The 21,029-nt window shown below is 39.2% G+C and overlaps 1 protein-coding gene across 1 annotated transcript in view; it reads right to left on the bottom strand.

The window, feature by feature from the left end:
- The window catches only part of TENM3 (teneurin transmembrane protein 3), a 97,291-nt gene that overhangs the window by 2,988 nt on the left and 73,274 nt on the right, over positions 1-21,029 (bottom strand). The window contains exons 20-24 of the mRNA XM_009707460.1: positions 13,944-14,119; positions 13,001-13,236; positions 7,734-8,030; positions 4,932-6,543; positions 2,037-2,167 (exon numbers count right to left, since the gene is read on the bottom strand). Of these exons, the coding sequence (XP_009705762.1) occupies positions 2,037-2,167; positions 4,932-6,543; positions 7,734-8,030; positions 13,001-13,236; positions 13,944-14,119 (2,452 nt within the window). The remainder of the gene's footprint in view (positions 1-2,036; positions 2,168-4,931; positions 6,544-7,733; positions 8,031-13,000; positions 13,237-13,943; positions 14,120-21,029) is intronic.

The raw sequence follows: 21,029 nt of genomic DNA, 5'->3' as shown, positions 1-21,029 counted from the left end.
CAGGAAACAGAGAGAAAGATTTGAATAGCTTTGGCTGCACTTTTGAAAAGGAGTACTTAGTTTCTGTAGATGATCCAGTTTATCTTCCAATTCAACCCTTCTCCCTTCAGTAAAATACTGTTTAACCCATTCGATTCATTGCTGACAGATGAGGCAAAAGCCTGGTTAGTTTTCCCAAATTTCTGGGTGGGAGACCAAGCAGGAGTCATTAACAGACTCCTACAACCTTAATTCAGCCTTGTGCTAGTCAAAGCCTGGCAAAGGGTTTGGAAAGGCTTCTCTGCTCTGCCATGAGGGCAGCTTTCTGGAGGGGACAGTTCCTGAGGGAATTATGAATTGACTTGGACTCTCAACTCTTCTTGAACGTGGCAGATTCCTGTCTGCACTTGCTAACAAGTACGGATTTCAGCGGTTGTAAATCCTTCATGAAAGCTATTGAGCACAAAATATATTCTAGACAGCACACTCATCAGTGAGAGTGGTGAGATGCTACAGCAACTTCATAATGACAAAGTTTGTTTATTTTTAACATGTATCCTCAGAGCTCTGAAACAAAACCTCAGAGCTTGGTGAAGCTCACTGACTCCAGGATGTTTCAAAATACTAAGTAGTTTGTGTGTTTACTTCTGGCTCCTGGTTGCATTTGCCTGTTCAACAGTGAATATTATAGTCACAGCTTCTTCCTACCTGACAATTTTGAATCTTTGTTTTCCTCCCACTTCTCTCTTTCTCTCTGTCATGTCACATGCCCCTGGCACTCCTCACATTGTAGAGCTCTTTCCTGAAGATTTCTGACAACTAGCTGTCTGCTCTCATCTCTTTGACCAGACTAGTTCTCTTCCTGGTGCACCTTTGCTCGTGTTAGTGACTAATTGCATTCTTTAGCCTTTGCGATCTAAATAAACAACCTCTGATAGTTCTTCACAGCCGTGCCTGATGACAGGTCTCTCATCTCCTGATGCAACCACCTTGCCGGGTGTACTTGCAGTGCTCCTCCTTCACTGCTTCTACTGCTCATGGGAGACACTCCTCTCATGCTGTGCTCTAAAGTCTTTCCCTGTTACTTGATCCCTGGCAATTAAAAATACATATATAGCGGGTCACTTTGTGCATGCAAAATTAGCTTCCATATGCTCCCTTCTGCTGGGCTACTCTTCTAATGATTTTTTTGTCTAAATTAGGTTGTAAGATTCTTCAAGATCATATCCTCTTTTAATCTTGTAAAGTTCTCTAGCACCATTCTTGTAAAAAGAGATCTGGTTTTGACTGCTTACAATGGGATTACCCGTTTTACCATCTCTTAACTGAGAACTGTAGGATTTTCAAGGGCATAGGTCTTTGATCTTTGAGTAAGTTTGATTTGTAAATGTAATTTTCTTAAAGAGCAGATTTAGATTTTAACTTCCACATTTATTTCTTCCATCATTTAAAACTGTAGCAGGTTTTCAGGACTGAAGTTCATTTTTTTCCTCGCAAAGAACTTCATAAGCACCTGGAGTTTTGGTTTTATGTGATGTAACGGGTTTTACCTCAGGTAATTTCGTTTTCAATATTTTATCTTTACATATAAAACATGGTTAATATTAAAGAGAAGTAAAATTGTAGTGGTGCCTGGTATGCATAATTTATATCACCTGTTCTTCTGTTTATTTCACAGTCTATTTTTTACTACAGTGTTCAGTTTCTGCCTTCAGGCAGAGTGTTCATACAAATCTAATCTCTGTAGTTTCTGCTACGAAACTTAGACATCTTTAGAGGGTCTTAAACTTCTTTTCATTGATTATTGTCTTTCTGCATTTTTATTATTGCTGAAAGCAAACAAAAGCTTATTTAAAATGGTACCTAACTTAGTAAATCTATAAGAAAAAACACCATCTGTATTTTCTTAAATTCGTTTGAAAGTAGATAAAAACTAGAGGGTTGAAAAGCACTGTTCTTAGCAAGTAGCCCTTTTGGGATTATCCAGGCCTAATACGATCTGAATAGAAGGGAACATTTTGTCTTGTTCTGTTTGTATGTTTAGTTTTGTTTCTTACTGGTATGTCCTCCCATTGCTGGCTCTTCACAAGTTCATAAGAAGGTTCTGTTAAATCGAATTTTGGAACAGGGAAACCAGGAATGGCATTGTGCAGATGGAAGCCGAATGTCACCAACCAGCTGTTAACATCTGAAAGAGATTTATTAGGAAAAAAGGGAAAAAGATTAGAATTGTTCTATATTTTGCAGTCATACCATTTTTATATGGAATAGCTTTTGGCATAGTTGATTTCTGCTTGTGACATGAAAATTATTCAACAGTCTTCATTTTGATATGTATGGATTTAGATTTATGCTACAGCTAGAATAGCAAGCCTATACAGAAAACTTGAAGTTCTAAACTTACAAGAAAACTTCTGTTCTACATAAGAGTTGCACCATGCTCGTTTGAAAGGCGTTGCAGGTTTCAGCAATTCTGAAGGCCTCAGTGACTTCCACAGCAACTACAGGAGCACAGTTAAAGTGAGATTTCCTTCTAATACAGCCCAAACTAATTGGGATTTCATGGTCAGGCTGAACACGCTTTATGTTGCACCTTCATCATCAATACTTCAAAAAAAAGCAAAAAAGTACTGCAGAGCACATCTTGTCCTTTTGTTACCTATGTATTCTTGTAATGTCTTCAAACTACCCCTGAAATAACACCTATATGATCAATTACCTTTTAAATGATTTGGCAGGTATTTTATGTTGATTCAAGAGGAATCTTCCCCTCTTCAAGATGAAGACCGATGAAATTAAAAGCTAATGAAATGTATTACAGTTGCATCAGTAAGCAGACAGGATACTAAATTAGCATTAGATAACATTATTTATGATACATTTTATGTTCTGTTAAATAAACTAGGGATGCCAACAATTAATTAGTTAGCAATTGTTGGGCAAGAATGGGTGCTCTGCTTTGTTTCTGTCTTTCTACCCTATCTTTCACAAATACTAACCTTAGCAGAAGTTTGCAGAGTGCTGCTTACCAAGTCTAGTAGTTTCCATTTAAGAAAACCCCAAATAAGTGGAACAAGGAACCAAATTTTTCCCAATGTTAAAAGAATATTTTCCATAAAATAATTTCTAACCTTTCCAGATAAATGATACGCCTCATGAGTCTCTGCATCTAAAACTGCAAGTCAGCCACATTACTAATTGCAATGATAACCTTCTATAAGCAGTGTTGGTATATGTATTCCATACATCAAAGATGTTAAGAAAAGAACTAAAACTGTATTTTGAGGGCAATTTTTGAACCAAGTGCATCCTTTTCAATGCCACAAAGAATCTGATTGCAACTGCATCCACTACAGCACATGCTGCTAGAAAAGGACAGAATCAAAGGCCTGTCACTGTCTTTGTTCCCAGGCAGCCTATTAGTTAGTTAGTTAGTTAGTTAGCAACCCTGTTAATAGCTGCCATTTGTTAAATTAATGCAAACCCACTTGATGCCCAGGATGCTTTTCTGAGTGGTAGTCTCACAACTTGTAAGTGGGGCTGAGCCCCTCCTGTAGTCTGGCACTGTCTGTGTAAAATATTTCAGATTATTTACATCTATTCAAATACGAAAATTCAAATGTATCATCTGAGCCATGCATTTCTCAGAAACTTCTGGTGACATGCAATCAGATTTTTTTATATGTAGAATAACAGAAAACACTACACGTCACTAACTATAGACCCACAAAAAGCATATAGGTTCCCTAAGAACTCAGTTATACAAGAAGCGGCATGTTAGTAGCTTTTTGTGGCCAGAAGAAAAATTCACACTCCTTTTTCTATATCCTGCTCCTTCCCTGCTCCTGGCTGTGTACTCATTACTTTGTGCTGGCCCTGGAGCTTATTGCACTTCTCCTTCTTAGCCAATTTACCTCAGTAGCCTTGCAAAAACCTACCCTGACAAATATCAGCCAACTTCCAGTGAGTATTTTCTGCCATGTTAATGAGTTAAACTGGTCACAGAAAGGCCCTCCTGCCCTTGCTACCTTACAGTCTCACTCCCTCTTGTCTTTTGTCTTTCTGGTCCATGCATATGCACTTTTTACTGCTCAGTAGCACAGAGCAGTGAAGAAGCCTGACTCTAATCCACACGTAAGGAGATTCTCATGAACGGTCTTGAGGGGTTCTTACTCCTGTACTTGCTCAAGGAGTCTATTTTTTTCGTTATAAGAGCACCAGGTAATGCCTAACAGTATTGGAAGGAGAACCTAGGGCTCCTCTTTCCTCTCGCAGTGGACTGAGATCTCTAGCTGAGGCACCTTGCGTTACAGTTCAGTCAGTAGCAGAGGAAGAGATGTGTTCCACTGGTAGTCCAAAATGTACTTTGGAAAACCCAACCCCTCTGTATACTGAGATGCTCTGAATTATGTTTTTGCATCAACAGTCTAATATTAAAGCACCATAAGGACTGCGTAGGGCACAAGGTTTAGATTTAGTTACCTAAACCTGAAAGCTAATAATGGCCTGTGGATTTTAATCTCTTACGCAGGTACCTAAATCAATGTCTAAAGCTAGATGAGATATTTTCCAGATCTCCCATTTGCTATTTCACTATTCCTGATAAGCGTGTTTGCTGTAATTATTCTCACTGTTAAGTGCTTAACGTTTCCTCATGAAGAACTTTTCCAAATAGGACATATTTAGGTATTTCACCAAAAGTGTGAATTCCAGTCTAAATTGGATGTCTATAGGTCCAGCACCCCCAAGCTAAAATCAGTTTGTTGATCTGGTTCTAAACTCCAAGTACTTTTCTGAACAGTTATCTTTCCTGACAATTGCTTTACTAACCTTCCCTAGACAATATCCTCAGCCTGTAACCCAGATAATCAGATGCCAGATTACGAGAACACAGAAAGGCAAATTTTTAAGCAAGTGGGAGAAAGTCTTGCAATTAAATAATCTTCTTTTACCTGTGATATAATCCTTCACATCATGTATTTTACTGGCTGGATTGTTATTTCTAAACATGTACAAATTAAAAGGAGCTGGATCCTTCCCAATTCTCTTCCAGATTTCAATATCGGGTGTTGTCCACCGGCCTGCCAGTATGTCATAATCTCTTTCTCCAAAGTGGACTAGCTTGGTCAGTGGGTCGTATAAGCCTCCGTGGAATCCGATTACCAGCTGGAAGTCAAGGTTAGAGTCGAAATAGATCTCTCCATAAGCAGTGTATTGGATTTGTTTAAGCATGAGACCGTTGCTACTGAAAACAGCCAGTGGTGTCCCCGTATTGTCTGATGCAATGTAAAACTCGTCTCCGCTGCTAATTTCCATGGCAAAAAGGTGTCCTTGCAGATCATAGTAAAGAGATGTGATTTCAGAACTCGAGTGGTTATATACATGAGTTATCCTGGTAGGGTAGGTAAGGTCTGCATAAAAAAACTGGAGATGCTGTCCAAGGCTAGTTTTACTGGAAACTCGTCGTCCAAGTCCATCGTAACGGTAAATCACCGTCCACCCACTGCCTTTGCTATAAACTCGAGTAAGAAGGCCCTTTGAACTGTATTCAAAGATTTCAGTACCCCTCTGACGCAGAAATCCGTCTTCATCTAATCGGTACTGAACATCACCTAGTCGAGTTATTCTGTCTCTCAGGTCATAGCGAAGCGGCGTCAAACGGGCGCTGCTACTGGGGTTGAGCAAGTGGAGGTTGCCGTTCAGGTCATAGTTGTATCGCCACATTATTTTTTCATTCAGATAAACTGTCTGGAGCTGACCATCCACATCATATTCGTAAGCATATTTCGTGGTGTTGGCAAATGGCCCGATCTTAATTTCTCTTTTTGTCACTCGTCCCATGTTATCATACTGAATTGTAATCCAATACATTAATGACCGAAATATTTCATACTGAATTTCCTTGATGCGGCCATGTGCATCAAAGTGTTTTGTGTAGGTCATTACAGCTGTTGAAATGATCTGGTTAATATCATAATATATAACTCCAAATTTTCCAAATTGTTCAACTTTGCCAGAGATATCATCAAACTGGTAGAGATCAATAGGCAATGGGGTTTCATTGATGACACCTTGCATGCTAGTCACTCTGAAGCTATTGTCATAGCTGTAGTCAAATCGGGCATTTACCATTCCATCTTCGCTAAAGCGGAAAATCTGTCTGTCAATCAGTGGGCCAATTTGCCTGTATCTAATGGTGCAGATAAAACCATCACTTTGGAGGTTTACTGTTTTCAGGACTCCTGCTGTCTCATCATAAGTGAAACTAACTCTTGTACTATCATATAAAATTTCTGAGAGCTTTGTCTGCCGTCTGTACTTGAATAATACTCTTCGGCTTGTCCCCAGGAAAGCAGTTTGAAGGAGCTGCCCTTCTTCATTGTAGTCCATTATAACAGAAGCATTACTTTCTGGGGGGTTGTATATATTCCGGTAATAGCCAATGGAGCGGATAGTCTGCATGGTATGACGAGCAACACTGGGCATGGTGACAGCAGAAAGCCGATCCAACAAATCATATTCGAAGATATACTGCCGTTGGCTATGAAGCAGAAGAACCATTGACTGAAAATTAAGAACAGATTTTTAGTATGTGACAAATGGTGGAGCACCCGCCTCCCCCCCTCCCCCCCAAATACCGATGCTATTTCTTCACAAAAATGTGACATTCCCACTTGAGAAAATTATCTCCTCTTTAATTGAGTTATCCTTGACCTTACATGTTGTTAACATCTCCCTGCCTAATTTACTTGGATGCTTAATTGTAATTAGTAGTTCCACATTCATAATTTGCTACTTGTTATGACTATATCACTCTTTTATCAAGCACTCACAGCTAAACAGCAGATTGTCAATGGATTCAGATAAGTCATGTTTAATATGGGAAGAAGTAAAACTGTCTTAAAGCCATTAACTCACGAGGAGAACAACATATGGGAGATACAATTTCTTCCCTACAATTAGAGATGATTTTGAAGAATGTGAATAGCCTGAGATCCCTGAATACTGTGTTCTTGTTCTGTAAGCTTTTAAGACATAGGCAAAAAAATTGTTTGATTATTTGTATCAAAAGGAGCTACTTGGAATTATTCTGACATTTTTCTGATGCGTAGCTATTATGTATCATAGGTCTTGATTAAATTATGTCTGCAATGACTAGTAAACAGTATTTGCTGAGCAACAGCTTCAACAGAAATATATTTAAACCCCAGAAAGAAATGGATTCTCTTTTTGCATAGCAGGCATGAGATCTCACAAGGGGGATTTTCACAGATATTTCTAGAGGGAGAGCTATCACTCAGCAATCGTTGTATATAATGAAGATTTGCCTATCATTTATTTTGATGCTACAATGTATAGCAAGTACAAATTGACAGCTGTGATTATTTAGAAACAAGAGCTTTTCTTGGTAGTGGAAAAAAACAACAGTGAAGAATTTACAAACAAATTATTTACAACTGAATTACATTGCACAGATCTAGTCCCTGTACCTTATTTTAAGTGTTAAGATAAAAGGTAAATACAGATGCTTCTTGTTAGTCAGTGACCTAAATAATTTAAAACCACATCAATTCCTAGCAATTAGCTACAGCGTGATTACATATCTATTGTATAAAACATTCCCCTAGGAATCATGTGTTGATAGAATAATTGAAATGTGCTTCTACTACCTATTGTTGCTTTGTATGCAGCAGTCAGATGCTGCAGAATTTCAGCACATTCCAAGCATTTTTTAAAAGCTGAGTGTTCTTTACCTTTTCCAAATATGTGTAACTCCAAGTTTTCCCATCAGCAAACACTCTAGACACTATCCTTCCCTGTCCATCATACTCTATTTTTTCACTAGTCGTCCCTCGCTGTATGCTGCCTATTTGACCTGTGGATGAATAGGTAACGTTGACAGCCATCAGCTTGCTGCTCGGTAGCCACAGGGTGGGGTGCCCTGACGTGTCGTAGGCAATCCTCAGCAGAAATTTACGGTGGTCATCGTAGATCTTTTCTGTCTTTGTGGTTCGATCAAAGTCAACTGAAAGGAGGTTTCTGCCATTAACCTTTTTAAAGCAAACAAAATGACACAGTAAATCATGCTGCTCAAACCCTAGCCACCTATTATTTCCACAAATGTAGCTATTCTTTAAATACCATTTACAGTGATTGATTTGCTGTGTGCGTAAATTATTTTAGCAACTTCTTGATCTAAATGTGAGGCATACATTAGCATCTACTTTAGAAGGTCTCATTGTATGAAGAGATGGCCCAGAATTTGTTGCAATGTGTTCTTTTTTCATGCTTAGTCAACTGTTAAGAAAATACTGAAAGATATGCACTGAAAACTTCTGTAATAAATGCGGCCGCTTCAGCAAGCAAACTACTTCTTTTGTAGGCAGTCGAAAGGATATCTAGCAAATTATTGTCAAAACATATTCCCAGCAACCACTTGTCCAGTTCATAACAATTACACTAAGAACGAACTGAATCGTAATCCTCCACAGCAAGTGTTTTTCAGAACAGTAAATACAAAATTAAGATCTTCAAGGGCACGTTAAATCTTCAGATTAAGATTCAACAGTTTTTAGAACATAGGCTTTCCCCTTCTGGATCAATTGGAAGTTTAACTTGGTATATCATCCGCTGCTGTGATGCATTTGTGAGGCCGAAATCCTCAGTAGAGGATTATGTCTTTCGCCTCGTTAACCATACATGACTGGAGGACTACTGAACCACTGAACAAAAAGTTATAAGTGCTTGAAGTTTATAACTATTTTGATTTGAAATTAAAGCCTTAGCTTAGATACTTTTATGTTGAAAACTATTATTTATATATGTAAACTGGATAGTGGTGGATAGTGATTTCTATGTAATACTTTCACATTGAAATCCACACCCCCCTTTTAGTGTTCTAAATATGCTAACTTTCAGTTTCGTTGAATCAGCTCTCATTTTTGTATTTATGAAAGGAAAATGTCTGGTTTTCTTTTCCCACATTGGTATCTTTGCATTTGTCTGTTCCTCCTCTGCATTGAAGTGTTTTTTAGTGTTCTCAAACAGGCCCCTAGGATTTCTTTGTTCGCCCGTAAACCATTTCTCTATCATCTGCTAGGTCTTTTTAAAGTGATTCCAGGTCTGGGTGGAACACTGATAACTAAGATTTTTCAATACTGTATTTTGCTAACATATGGGAAGTAGGGGACAAATGGACATACAATTCCTTTTCAAATACTTGATGCATACATTACAAAGAGGTAAAGAAACATGGCTAAATCACATTCAGAAAAGAACAAGAGAATAGATATCCTGACCGAAGAAATGACTGGAGATTTTTCCATTTTTCAGGGCTGCATATTCAAAAATCCATGTATCATGGATGTTGGTACTTATACCCTGAGGCTGATAAGCTTCTAAAAGATCAATATAAATTAGATTCTTGATTATTGGCATAAAAAGTATTGAAGTGCTGGTGATGGGTCATATAGGCAAGTATGAAAAAGAAATCCTACAAATGCTCAGTTTTGCTTATCTGTCTGTCTATCTATCTATGTTACCTCTCTCTTTTTTAATATGAAATCACTGGCATGAGAACAATCTGCACTATCAAATTAGGAACAAAAATCATGTTCTCATGTAAATCTTCTAAGTAAGGAACACAAAGTCTAGCAGACGCAGAATAGCTACTTTATCTATTTAATGAGCCATCAAATGTTATTTAAATATACTTTGAAAAATTAATGCTACAAGACTGATTCTAGAAGAAGGTTAAACTTAACTATGAAGCATTCCTGTTCATTTCCTTTTTGTTGTTTTTTTTGGACTTCTTTCATTTTCAGGTAGTTTTTGTTTAAATTTTCCAACATCAGGTATTCACTCATTTGCCTAAATTCACTCTTAAATCTTGTTCATCTCCAGCTTTTATTTCTCAGCCTCTTCCACACAGGCCTGCACTCATCTCTGCATCTTCCTGCCTGTTCTTTTGCTTCTCTGAATTTTTTCCCTCCCTTTCTCCCCATCTTCCCTTCCTTATTTTACATTTCATTACAATTTTTATTAATTTTCTTGCCTACCTCTCGGGCTTAGCCACTGAAGTGAGAATGGACACTTGTGATTTCTGAATTGGCAAAGAGGGGAAGGTGGTTTTATGGTTAAGGCAGATGTCCAAGCAATTGTGGTCAATTTCTTGGCTAAGTACATCCTTCCAGTGTAAATTGCAGCAAAGTACTTAATCTGGCTGTCTCAGCTAAATGGGATAATAACATCTCTTGCCTTCTCACTTCCCATCTGTCTGGTCTCTGTAAAGGCAGGATACGAGGGGAAAGAAAGGCAATGCCTCTTTCTCTAGCCAGATTCAGGCTTCCAGATTCTGCTGACAGAGCGCCTGCATTCAGACATGCGAGCTTTTGGTGAAATTTTGGCTGCGCTTGCATAATCTCATAATACAGATGGCAATTAAAATAACAAGAAGTTTTGGTGATAGAGCTTCTCTCCTTGGACAGTATGGGGCTGGAATAACATATGTCAGCTAAAGTAGTGCCTTCAACTGAAGCATTTCTTAACAACAGCTCTGCTACTAAAATGCTTTTACAGCAAAACTTGAACGTTTTTATTGTGTCCAAGACAGTCACGCTCCAAATATATTTGAAACCTCTGGGCTTCATTATGATAAAAACAGTAATTCAGGAAATTTTCAATAAAGAAACACTTAACGACACAAAACTGAGTCTCTTGACAGTCTTGATCTACTGTCCTGCTACGTTTCAGTAACTTAAGTGTCCATCTATCCTGCTCTGCTTCAACTCCTGGTTTTCTTTCCAATAAGAAGCATGGAATCTGACTGTGATTCCCCCATTAGAAGTAGGAGTATATTGCTGTGCCTTGCAGAGGGATTCAAGAGGTAATGTGAAAACTGGGGACCTTGGTAGAGCTTGGAAGTTGTCAGGTCTCAGGAGGAGGCAGCGCAAACTCTTCCTGTGAGCTCCCTCGACGACGTTACCTGTATACTCTGGGTGCATCCCTTGAGGCAGAGCTCATACCAGTTCCTTTACTTGAGACCCTTGTGAGTGAGGGCCTGCCTGGCCTCAATACCAATGGCCTAAAAAGGCTCTTTCATGTAGAGGACTGTCAGGACCTCTGCCAAAGGCCAGCCTACAGACCAAACGTGCAGGTCCAGGGACAAAACTAGCTTATCGAACAATTACAAAACAAGTCTGAACTAAAGTTAAGATTGACAGAGGATTGTTGAGTTAAGGGAAGATGACATAATTCCTAATTGATTTCTTTATAAAGACTACTAGTAGTGGCTAGAACCAATACAAGATAGAAAACCAAGAGAGTATCTGAGAGTGTACTTTGTAATGTTAGATACCGCATATATATAGTGCAGTGAAAGTGTCGTATATATGGGTACATTTACTGGCAATACATTTTGTCACTATTTTTTGTCTACATTTGTCTTCTTTGCAGCAAAATGTTACTGACATATCTGTAGATGGAAATTATGAACTCCGTAAGTTATTTCTGTTCTTATTTCTGTTGTTTTTTTCCTCTACTTTCCTACATACCCCCTACCCACCCCCGAGCGACATTTCTGTAATATCTTCCCATGTAAATCAATTTCAAAAACCTTCTTTTTTTTTTTTCTTCGCTGACAAGTTTCTTTACTTTTTTTTCAGGCATTTTTCTCTTTTTAGCCCATATTCTCCACCTGCCCTACTTCTCCCATTTGTATATACACTTTTAATTACTCCTATTTTATCCTAATTATAATCTCTTACTTTCCCCTCCATCTTGTTAAATCTTTCCCTCTTCTCTGCTGTTCCTTTTTTCCTGTTAACTCTTCCAAGTTAAAGTTGCCCATGACATTTCTTTTACCTCCTCTGCACTTGAATGCCAAAATTTTGCTTCACTTTTGAGAACTGGACTCGTGGTGATTTGTTTCACTGTCAAACCCAAATGCCATCGGTATGGTTATTTTATTTTCTCTTGGGCTTCTTTCACAAATGAATTGGCAGGTGTATTATCCCACTGTGCTATGTGATGACATGCCTATGAACCAGAACCACAAGGATGAGCGCCAGAAGCATGGCTTCTTTTTGCTCTTCCTTATCCATGTCAGACAGCAGCCATAGCTAGGTACAAGTATGTTGTTCTTAAGCAGCAGCTGCTGTGCATAATCATTCTTCCTTCTTGGAGAAAATCCATTCCTCTGGCTGAGCAAGTGGTAGAGAGGAATATAAGGTGCATGACAGGATTCCCTCCTTTCTCATCCCGAAGGAAGATATAAAATATTTTAAGATTTAAAATGGCATGTTACCTCTTAGAAGTCAAGTAATCTAAAATTACTTACCTTCCTTTGATATACTGCCTAGGCCTTATTTTAAAGAACTGAGTTCAGTTCTAATAGTAAGTCAGACCTCTGATGTGGTCTTGAAATGGTCTCCTGGCAACCCAATTTTAAATGCTTAATCTATGTTGTCTTTCCCAAAGGGCTGTCATAAATCATAGTTTGCTTCCTACTTATATTTCACTCACTATATAGGAAGAAGAAATGCCAACAAAATGGTAAAGACATATGTTAGAGGAATATGCCGTACACATGCACACACAGTTAAACCCTTTCTACCATATGTAAGTATTAGTACAATTTTTATTTAAAATAAAAAAGAAAGAAAATCCTAGGACTGTGCTAACTTAGGGTAGAGTAATTTAAAACAAGATTCAAAATCAGGTGTGTGAATTCAGTACCTGAAACAAAACCAGTGAAGGAAAGCAGAAAATTATTCTTTCACCCGGATTCATTCCAATTCATTCCAAGCTAAAAACAACAGTTTAAAGTCCACAGAAAAGAGCAATTAAGAAGGAAAAACAGCCAATAAATGAAGTAATAAAAGCAAGTATTTCCAGCTCTACAGTAAGCTTGTCTACAGTAAATATTCTGTGGCTGTTGGATGGCAATACCTACAGGAATGTATTTACATTTCCTCTCACTTAATGAGAATGCAGTACATACCACGCACGGTTGTGTGCTTACCCGAAGCTTTCGGCCAAACACGTTGACTTTTCCCTGGGTTTGCTCTTTCCGGAATCGCCACTCCACCAGGTTCTGCCCGTTCTCCCCAGGGAGGGTCATGTTTCTCTTGGCCACTGTTGGGTTGGCAGTGCCAGCCAACACGTGCGGTTCTGTCTGGTAGTGTGAGTCCAGGCCGCTGGCGTACAGGATTCTCAGTGAGCCGTCATAACCAATCTGGTAACTGTTTCTTAACTGATCTGAGAAGGCAAAAAAGAGAAGCACAGGTTACCGACATGGGTTAAGAGTCTGCCTTTGTCCTGCACACTTCATGCAGTACGTGCATGTAACATCTTGACTTCATGTAACTGACCCAATGGCAATAAACACCCAGGGTGAGATTGGTAGGAATATCTGTATCACATGAGAGCACAAATGCCTTTGGGACCTATCTTCAAAGTCGCTTAAAGACTTAAAAAAATCCCACCCTCAGAGTATATTCTTTGGACTGGCAGAAAATACATTTTCTGCTCTTTCATTAGGCATTTTTGGCCTAATCCTAAGCATACTATGACTACTGACTTTTGCAAGGATGTGGCTGCTGGGACGTCACATGCTATTTTAAAGCTAAAATCTCACTTCAAGCTATTTCTACACCTATTTCCCTTTCAGTCCATTTCTCTCTCCAAGATTCCCTTTCAATGCAAAGTAGGTATTGTGACTACGTCTCATAGCTGTTTACAAAAGCTCTTTGGTTAGAAAACATATTTAATTCTACTTTCTTTGCAACTCCTTCTTTCCCTGAACAGTTCTTTCTATATATGTATAAAAACACTTATGTATCACCCCTTCCTCCAAACACTACGCTTCTAAAGTTTCCCTCTAACGCATCTAATTTGAGCTGCTTGTACTGTAAGAAAACAGTTTTCAGATGAGTATCTGCTGAGAAATCTTTTGTTTACAGTACCTTGAACCATGGTATAGAAAGAATCAATTGATGACAAGTTGGAAGTGATGCTGACGTCTTCCTCTCTGCTGGATGACTCAATGTCCACTGTAATGGCCCTTTCCATTTCCCCATGAAGGTTAGTGACAACTCCAGTTGGGAATGTAACGTTTGTTAGACGGCCCTCGCTATCGTAGCTAAAAAAAAGGAAAAAAAGGAGTCCAGAAATGATACAGAGCAGGAACAAATTGTTTTCATTTACAAGCAAAATGAACAAAAATACCAGCTACCCATATTGTTAAGGCACGTTTGTTTTTTTGTGCATGGGATAGGCACAGCAAAGACTTCAAACATGCTTTGAAGTAGTCAAAAGACTGCTTAACATACAGGAGCCTCAATGGTGATAGCAAGAGCAAACAGATGGATCTTCAGCTCTGCATATTATTCTTTGAAGTGTGACCAGATCCTGCTGCACATCTAATTCACCATTTCAAAGGGAGCATATTTATCAGTGCTAAATTCCGTAGCATTCTGTACTCACTCCCTATTATTGAACTAGATTTTGCTGTTATTGTAGGAATTCTCAAAATTTTGCATAAAAAGTGTATCATCTTAGTAAGAGTGTCTCTTGGGCCTTTCTTATTCAATGATTATGCAGACCACCTGCCCTCCTGTTCCTGAGTGCTTAACATCCCTTGTATTAATAAGAGGAAGAATCTGGGGTAATATTTAATCTACTTAAGCTGCTTGTAGCTGGAAATCAGAACAGCTAGCATATATAACTCGTTAACTGCCTGTGGATCATAGTTTGAGAACTGTGGCATAAGCCATGCAGGAGATGCTTTTTTTCTTCTGGCTCTACTGACATTTCTTTAAACCAACAGCTATATATACATTTAATATGAATAGGTAGATACAATTTCTGCAATTGAAGTAGACCTATGATGTCTAAACCATGTCTTTTCCTGTGCTGTGTTAGGTATACTCCATTGGTACAAGACCCGAGACCTCGCTCACATCCAAACATGCACTGTGGTCACAGTATAGAGAGGTAAAGCATTATATGAGCGTCAGGTCATAAAACTGCCTTTAAGATTAGCTCTTCCAGTACTACAGCCTGGATTTGTCAGCCTAGGTGTTGAGCTGAGGCTCCTTGTTCAGAAGTACAGCCTGCCTGTACCTGCAACAGAGAGAAACAAGCATCCCAGGGGTGATGCCAGGCTCACATATGACCTGTTTGCTCTCAGGAGTTTTCCATCCCTGTCCTGTGATCGTGTAGTGGGAAACTGAAGGCAGCTTTAGTCCCTTAAAGTAACTAGGACATGACCCTGCAGGTCGGCACAGTGCACTAGACATTTCATGCTTACAATTATCATCAAAATTGCTCCTTCTGGGAAAGAAACACAAAAACAACCAAAAAAACCCCACCAAAAAAAGCCCCCAGCATATCACTGAGGCTACAGAAACTCTTTTTCTTAAATTGAGAGAATTAATTCCAAATAGTTTTAACCCACAACACACTAACTTGCTCTGAACAGCATGAGTACCACACAGCATTGCTGTAACTGAAAGGATTAGGTTAAGAAATGTTTTTTTCCAGTTTGCTTACTCTGTAGATTTGACAGCTTTTTGCATACAGTCATTTCCATTCTTTTAACACAGTTGATTTCCTTTGTTTATATAAGACTTTCACTTAGCAACAGGAAAAAGAAAAGAATGTTTAAAAATCAGGAAACATACTGCAAGCCAGGGAAATCAAGTGGGGAAAGTTATTTTTTGAAGTTCAGTACATTTCAAGATAGGGGGGTTTCTTCCAGCGTGTCTCTAACCCTAATTTTTGGCTCTTTTTCACATTCAGGACTTGGCAAGCTGAGATACTGCATTTAGGTGGGAGACCGGAACAAACGTACCAACGTTCCTTGTGCATGAATGTGACTGCTAGCCTATTCATGACCTTCACTCTCATTCCTCAGTTCCATAAACGTATTTTATTTTCATGCACAACTTCCCTTTTCAACTCCCAGGGGAACGTATATTGTCCAAGTAGTGTCCTTTTCTATTTTCTGCTTTATGTTTGAAAATGGTATCATACTATTTTGTTGGGAATTACCTGTGTCCTTTGGATTCCAGTAGCCAAGTACTGGTCTTTATTTCAAACAATGTTTACTAAAGCCACAGAAGGTTAGATTTCCCCGAAAGAAGAACTTTTCACCTTTTGAATCGCAATATTTGTGAGAAAGTAATTATCACATTTCTGAGTATACCACTTGAGTTGGAAAATGCTACACATCTGCAGTGTTCAGTACAGTGTGTGGCTTCACTGCAGGATGCAGCGCTGAATATCGCTGTTCTTGTTTTATGCATTCTTGCTGCCACATTATTATTTTTTGACTCTGTGTCTGTAGTTCCTGAACTGGTCTCTTCTTTCACAAATACATGAAAGCACATCATAAGCCTGAGATAAGCAGCTAATATTATTACAGTGGGGGAGAGTCCAAAGATCCGCAAAATATCATGCTACACATTCACGTTCTTAAAAACATGACTTTAAAGAAAGAATCTTAAAAGCCATGATCGCTTGGTTCGGGCGTCCTAGTGCAAGAAGAAAATGTAACTGAGACGTGAAAGGTAAGAATCGGATTTCTCATACTTTTATAGCCAGGAACAAAAAGAAAGAAGGGAAATAGGCCTTTCTACAATTTACTACATATTTTATTCTATGACGGATTGTAATTGTGTCCTTCATTTTGTTCACAGCACATCGAATACTACACTTACTTTGTACTTGCTATCTTTTTGCCGACAATGAAAGCCTTATCAATGCTCAGCATAGCAACATCACTCGTACCTTTGGGCATTCCTCTGCCATTTTTCTTATTACATCCAAATATCTTTGCATTCTGCTGCCAAGGTGAATTTATTCATCCAAGATTGTCAGTTTTAGACAGAGATTTCTTTTATCTGCCCAGTGTTCTAATATTGAAATTGCCCTAAAAGGAGTGAGATCCTGAGGGCGAGCGCCTATGTTTGGCATTTCACAGCCTCTTTGATCTTTTCATCCAAACACAAGCGCAGGCACACGTGTTATCACAGAGCCCTCTGATCTTTCGCCTATGCCAGGCTCCACAAAGCAAAGCCGTTCAACCAACCTCTTCAATTCCTCAAGAGCAAGTCGCACATAAACTTTCCAAGAATCTAAACTGGAAACTTGCTCACTGGGGCACCTTATGTGCTTTAATCTCATCAAGTTATTTCCACTTGCATTAATGTAATTATCTTCATATTTGGTCAATAACTACAGAAGACAACAGCAGGGACAGCTGCCACCACCACTAGCTGAAGTTCCCCTTAGATCAAATTCTTTTTCTTCTCTAGGATGATCTGCCACTGCCAGATAGTTTTCCTCTTCTGCAGTGAGAATTTCTCCGAGATAATGATTATCAGCTTCCCAGATTCTTGACCTCTGGCTCTTCAGCTGCTGGAAGTCTCTCTTCCATTGTTCATCTCCTTTAGTTTTAATTACATTCCTTCCCAGACCATTTTCTGTTCTAGTCTATGTAGGACACTTCACTTTGCAGTGATACCTTCCTGGTAAGCCTTGTCACAGATGGAAATGCCCTGCTTTATTTCTGACTTGTTTCTCATGCGCGTTGTATCTTAGTTTGGAGCACATTTAGCTCAACCCCAACTTGCAGAGCATCATTAATGTTTTATATCAGAAGTTACTTCAATGTAAAATAGCGAGCTGTAGAAATGAAGTGTATAGTAAAGGTTGCTGCTAAAGGCAATTGCTGAGTTATGACTGATACTGTTTTTCCACAGACCACTGCAGCACACTCCCTTAACAAAATAAAATCGGTACTTTTTTTTTTTTTTTGCTATTGTAAAGATGTCAGGTTGAAGAGCAAGGCACGCTGGTTCCTGCGCCTTTCAGGTAACAAGACATACAGTGCAAATGTGTATTATGTATTTCTTTAAAGACTGGTTACAGATTATACTGTTAGTTGGGATACTGTAATAGAGAAATGAGGCATGAATGCATTTCATAATATAGACATGTATAATTTTGACAGCAAAATGAAAAGTACCGTTACATTCTCTCTCACACATCAGGCATTTCCTCTATGCATCTAATGGCTAAAAAATTTATGGAACATCGCCCTGCTTGTTTCAAACTGCTTGTTGGAAGCCTTGTATACCAAGGTGCTGCTTCTTGGCAGGTGAGAACAGAAGGTTCAAAGTTGACTTTCAGAGGTGCAGCGTGCTGTTGTTTTAGGTATGTGCTCACCATGTTAACGCATACTGAAAAATCTGTCCTAACCTGGCAATGAAATGTCTCCTTCAGCTTGTTGAGGCCATTAAGTTCACATTTACTGTGTCAGTTTGCAAATATGTTCTTTCACTTGTATTCAGCCTCCCGTAGCATACTGCAAGTTTAGTCCCTCCCAAATAGTGCATTCACAGTTGGAAAACTACAGCAAAGAGAAGCCACCTTGATAGGGTGTCACCGTATGGCTACACCAGTAACAAAATCATTATCTTGCTGATCAAAAGGAAACAAACCCAGAGTTTATATACCATCACTTTTGTTATCGTTTCATCACCCATGTGAAGCTCTCCTGTCCTCCGCTGGTTTAAAATAGGGTGGCGACTTACTGGGAGCTCTAGTTCTGACCATCCGTAACTGTTATGTGGGTTGTTGAAAGAGAGGAGAAGACTCTTAACTTCAACATAATGAAATTTGTTATTTTTTTCCCCCTTATTCCATTTCTGAGTTGCTTTCCTCATTTTGATACGCATTTTTGCTTTTTATTGGTCTGAAGAGTGACTGAATGAGCCTGCTAAGAATTAAAAAAGTGAAAATAATCTACAGATGCATGGATAGACAAAAGATTTATCTTATTTTTCCCTGGCATTTCTTCTTTAGTCTCATTGAAATACACACTCCAGTGGATCCATAGCTACTCATTTATAACGTGCCTTTTAAAAAATAATATTAATTGAAATACCGTCTGCACATATTCCTTTATTTCCGCACAGTGTATTTGACATCTTAAAAGGTTTAGCATCTTGCTTGTGAATTCACAGTACAGATATATCAGGAAATCCAAAATATTAAATTATAACTTCCTTTTGAGATTTAACAGATTTTTTTTAAAAAATTGAACGCTAAACAATAAGATAGCTTATGTCTTGCTAATATTGTTTTGTTTTGCTTAACAAGAAAGAAGCAAATGTGTCATAAATGACAATTTGATATATGTTAGTAGGCTTGTAAATTATGACAAGTGGATTTTTTTTTTTTTTAATTTGCCTATTGTCTAAGAAGGGTAGTGTTTTTCCTTTGTTCTTATCTGGAATATTGTTAAGCATGAGAAAAAAAATGCAATAGTCTTTCCAGTCTTACAGAATATATGGGGGGAAAAAAAAAGCAGCTTCCTTCCCTTCTTTTCCCTTTCCTTCCTGCTCTACTCCTTTTCCCTCTCCCTCTTTTTCCTTTCCTTTTCCTTTTCCTTTCTGCTGTACCTAGCTCTGAGAAAACAGTGGATGAATAGGAATTACAGAAAATAGGTCCAAGAGTGATTCTAGGAAGGAGCTAATGTAAACTGCAGCCCAAAGTCCAATTATGGACAGGCATTTATCCACCTACTTCGTTTTTTTTAATGGAATTTGGGCAGAAAATGCAAACTCACAAAACCACAGAGGCTGGAAGGGCATTGAAAGCATTAGTATCAGCTAAATTTCTCTGTCCTGCACAACCAAGTGTCAGACAACTCAAGCAGCCAGTCCGCTTTTCCCGTTCCTTTATCTGATGGCTGCTTTCCATAGGGAATGGGTCTTTATCCCATTTTTATCTGGGAAAGCGTTATGCAGCTGTTTGCACAGCTGGTTAAATAATTCAGGTAATGGTCTTTTATCTTAGCAACGTGGTCAGGACGAATTTTTCAGCCCAGGTTTAATGAAGAGATTTCCTCAGCTGGAAAGTGATTGACAATTTCTCCTTTCACCTTCTCCTGTTGTAACTGCAGCTTTTGAGGCTTTTTTTGGTGTGTCTACTTTGCTGTAACGTTAAAAGGATAGTTTTTGGTCTTTTTTTGTAAACTGGCATTCAGCATAGCAGACGTGAACAGTTCACCTAAATAGGCCATTCTTGACAGCCATAACTCATCTGCAAAACAACAGGCACACTCTAAACGAAAATCACTGCAGGAAATGTGTCTGTCGAAAAGGGAGCTCAAAGAAATGAATCAACGCCTTCCCTTGCGATAGCTCGCTCACTTCCGTACGGAGAAGTTTTTGATGCTCATTTTCCACTTCATTGCACAACCAGGCAAAGAAGCGCGAGTTCAGTGCTTGTGCTGCAGTAAGACTGACCACCTTCACAGCCTAATCCAAAATGACTTCCAGAGACAGGTATTTGGGGGGAGCGGTGCTTTGCACTGAAAGAAGCAATACACGAATTTACTTCTTTACTTTTTTTTGCCAGAAGACTGCCAAACTTTTCCCTCATTGCTGTACAGTGTTGCAGTCCTCCCACACCGTGCTGTTTGCTGCAACGAGCACCTGCCATGTAGATTCACAGAAGGATTCACAAACCCAAGAATTCTTTCATTACTCACATTGCTGACACACACCTTACATGCACAAGGACCCGCACAAATAAATAGCGTTAATGGTGACGGCTTTCTGAAGAGCAGGAAGAACTGCGGTGTGTGCGCCAGGGGGAAGGGGTGCACTGGGAGCAGCGGGATGGAAGTGGCGTGGCTTAAATGAGAGGGGTTATCTGGGGATGGAGGCGCTTCCCAGGGCCAGGGGTGCTCCTCAGCACCGCGTACCCTTTTTGAACTGAGCGCAGCCAATTCAAGGGCGATTGAAGGGGCCTTGTTCTTACAAAGATGCGACTGAATTGCACTAGCCAGCATTTTATCTACAAGACCTCAACGCTCATCCCCTGGTTTTCAACTTCCCTCTAACAGGAATTCAGTGCCTCTGAGCCTTGCGGGGTCCGCAGGGGCTGGACTCTGGTTTTTGCCGGGGTGTGCAGAGCCAGCTCCTGCCCCGCAGCAGCTTCCCATGCGGTGCCTTTCATCTCAGGGCTCCCTGAGG

The sequence above is a fragment of the Cariama cristata genome, unplaced genomic scaffold, assembly GCF_000690535.1.
Source record: "Cariama cristata isolate BGI_N322 unplaced genomic scaffold, ASM69053v1 scaffold10369, whole genome shotgun sequence".
Lineage (NCBI taxonomy): Eukaryota > Metazoa > Chordata > Aves > Cariamiformes > Cariamidae > Cariama > Cariama cristata.
This window is presented reverse-complemented; position numbering and strand designations above follow the sequence as displayed.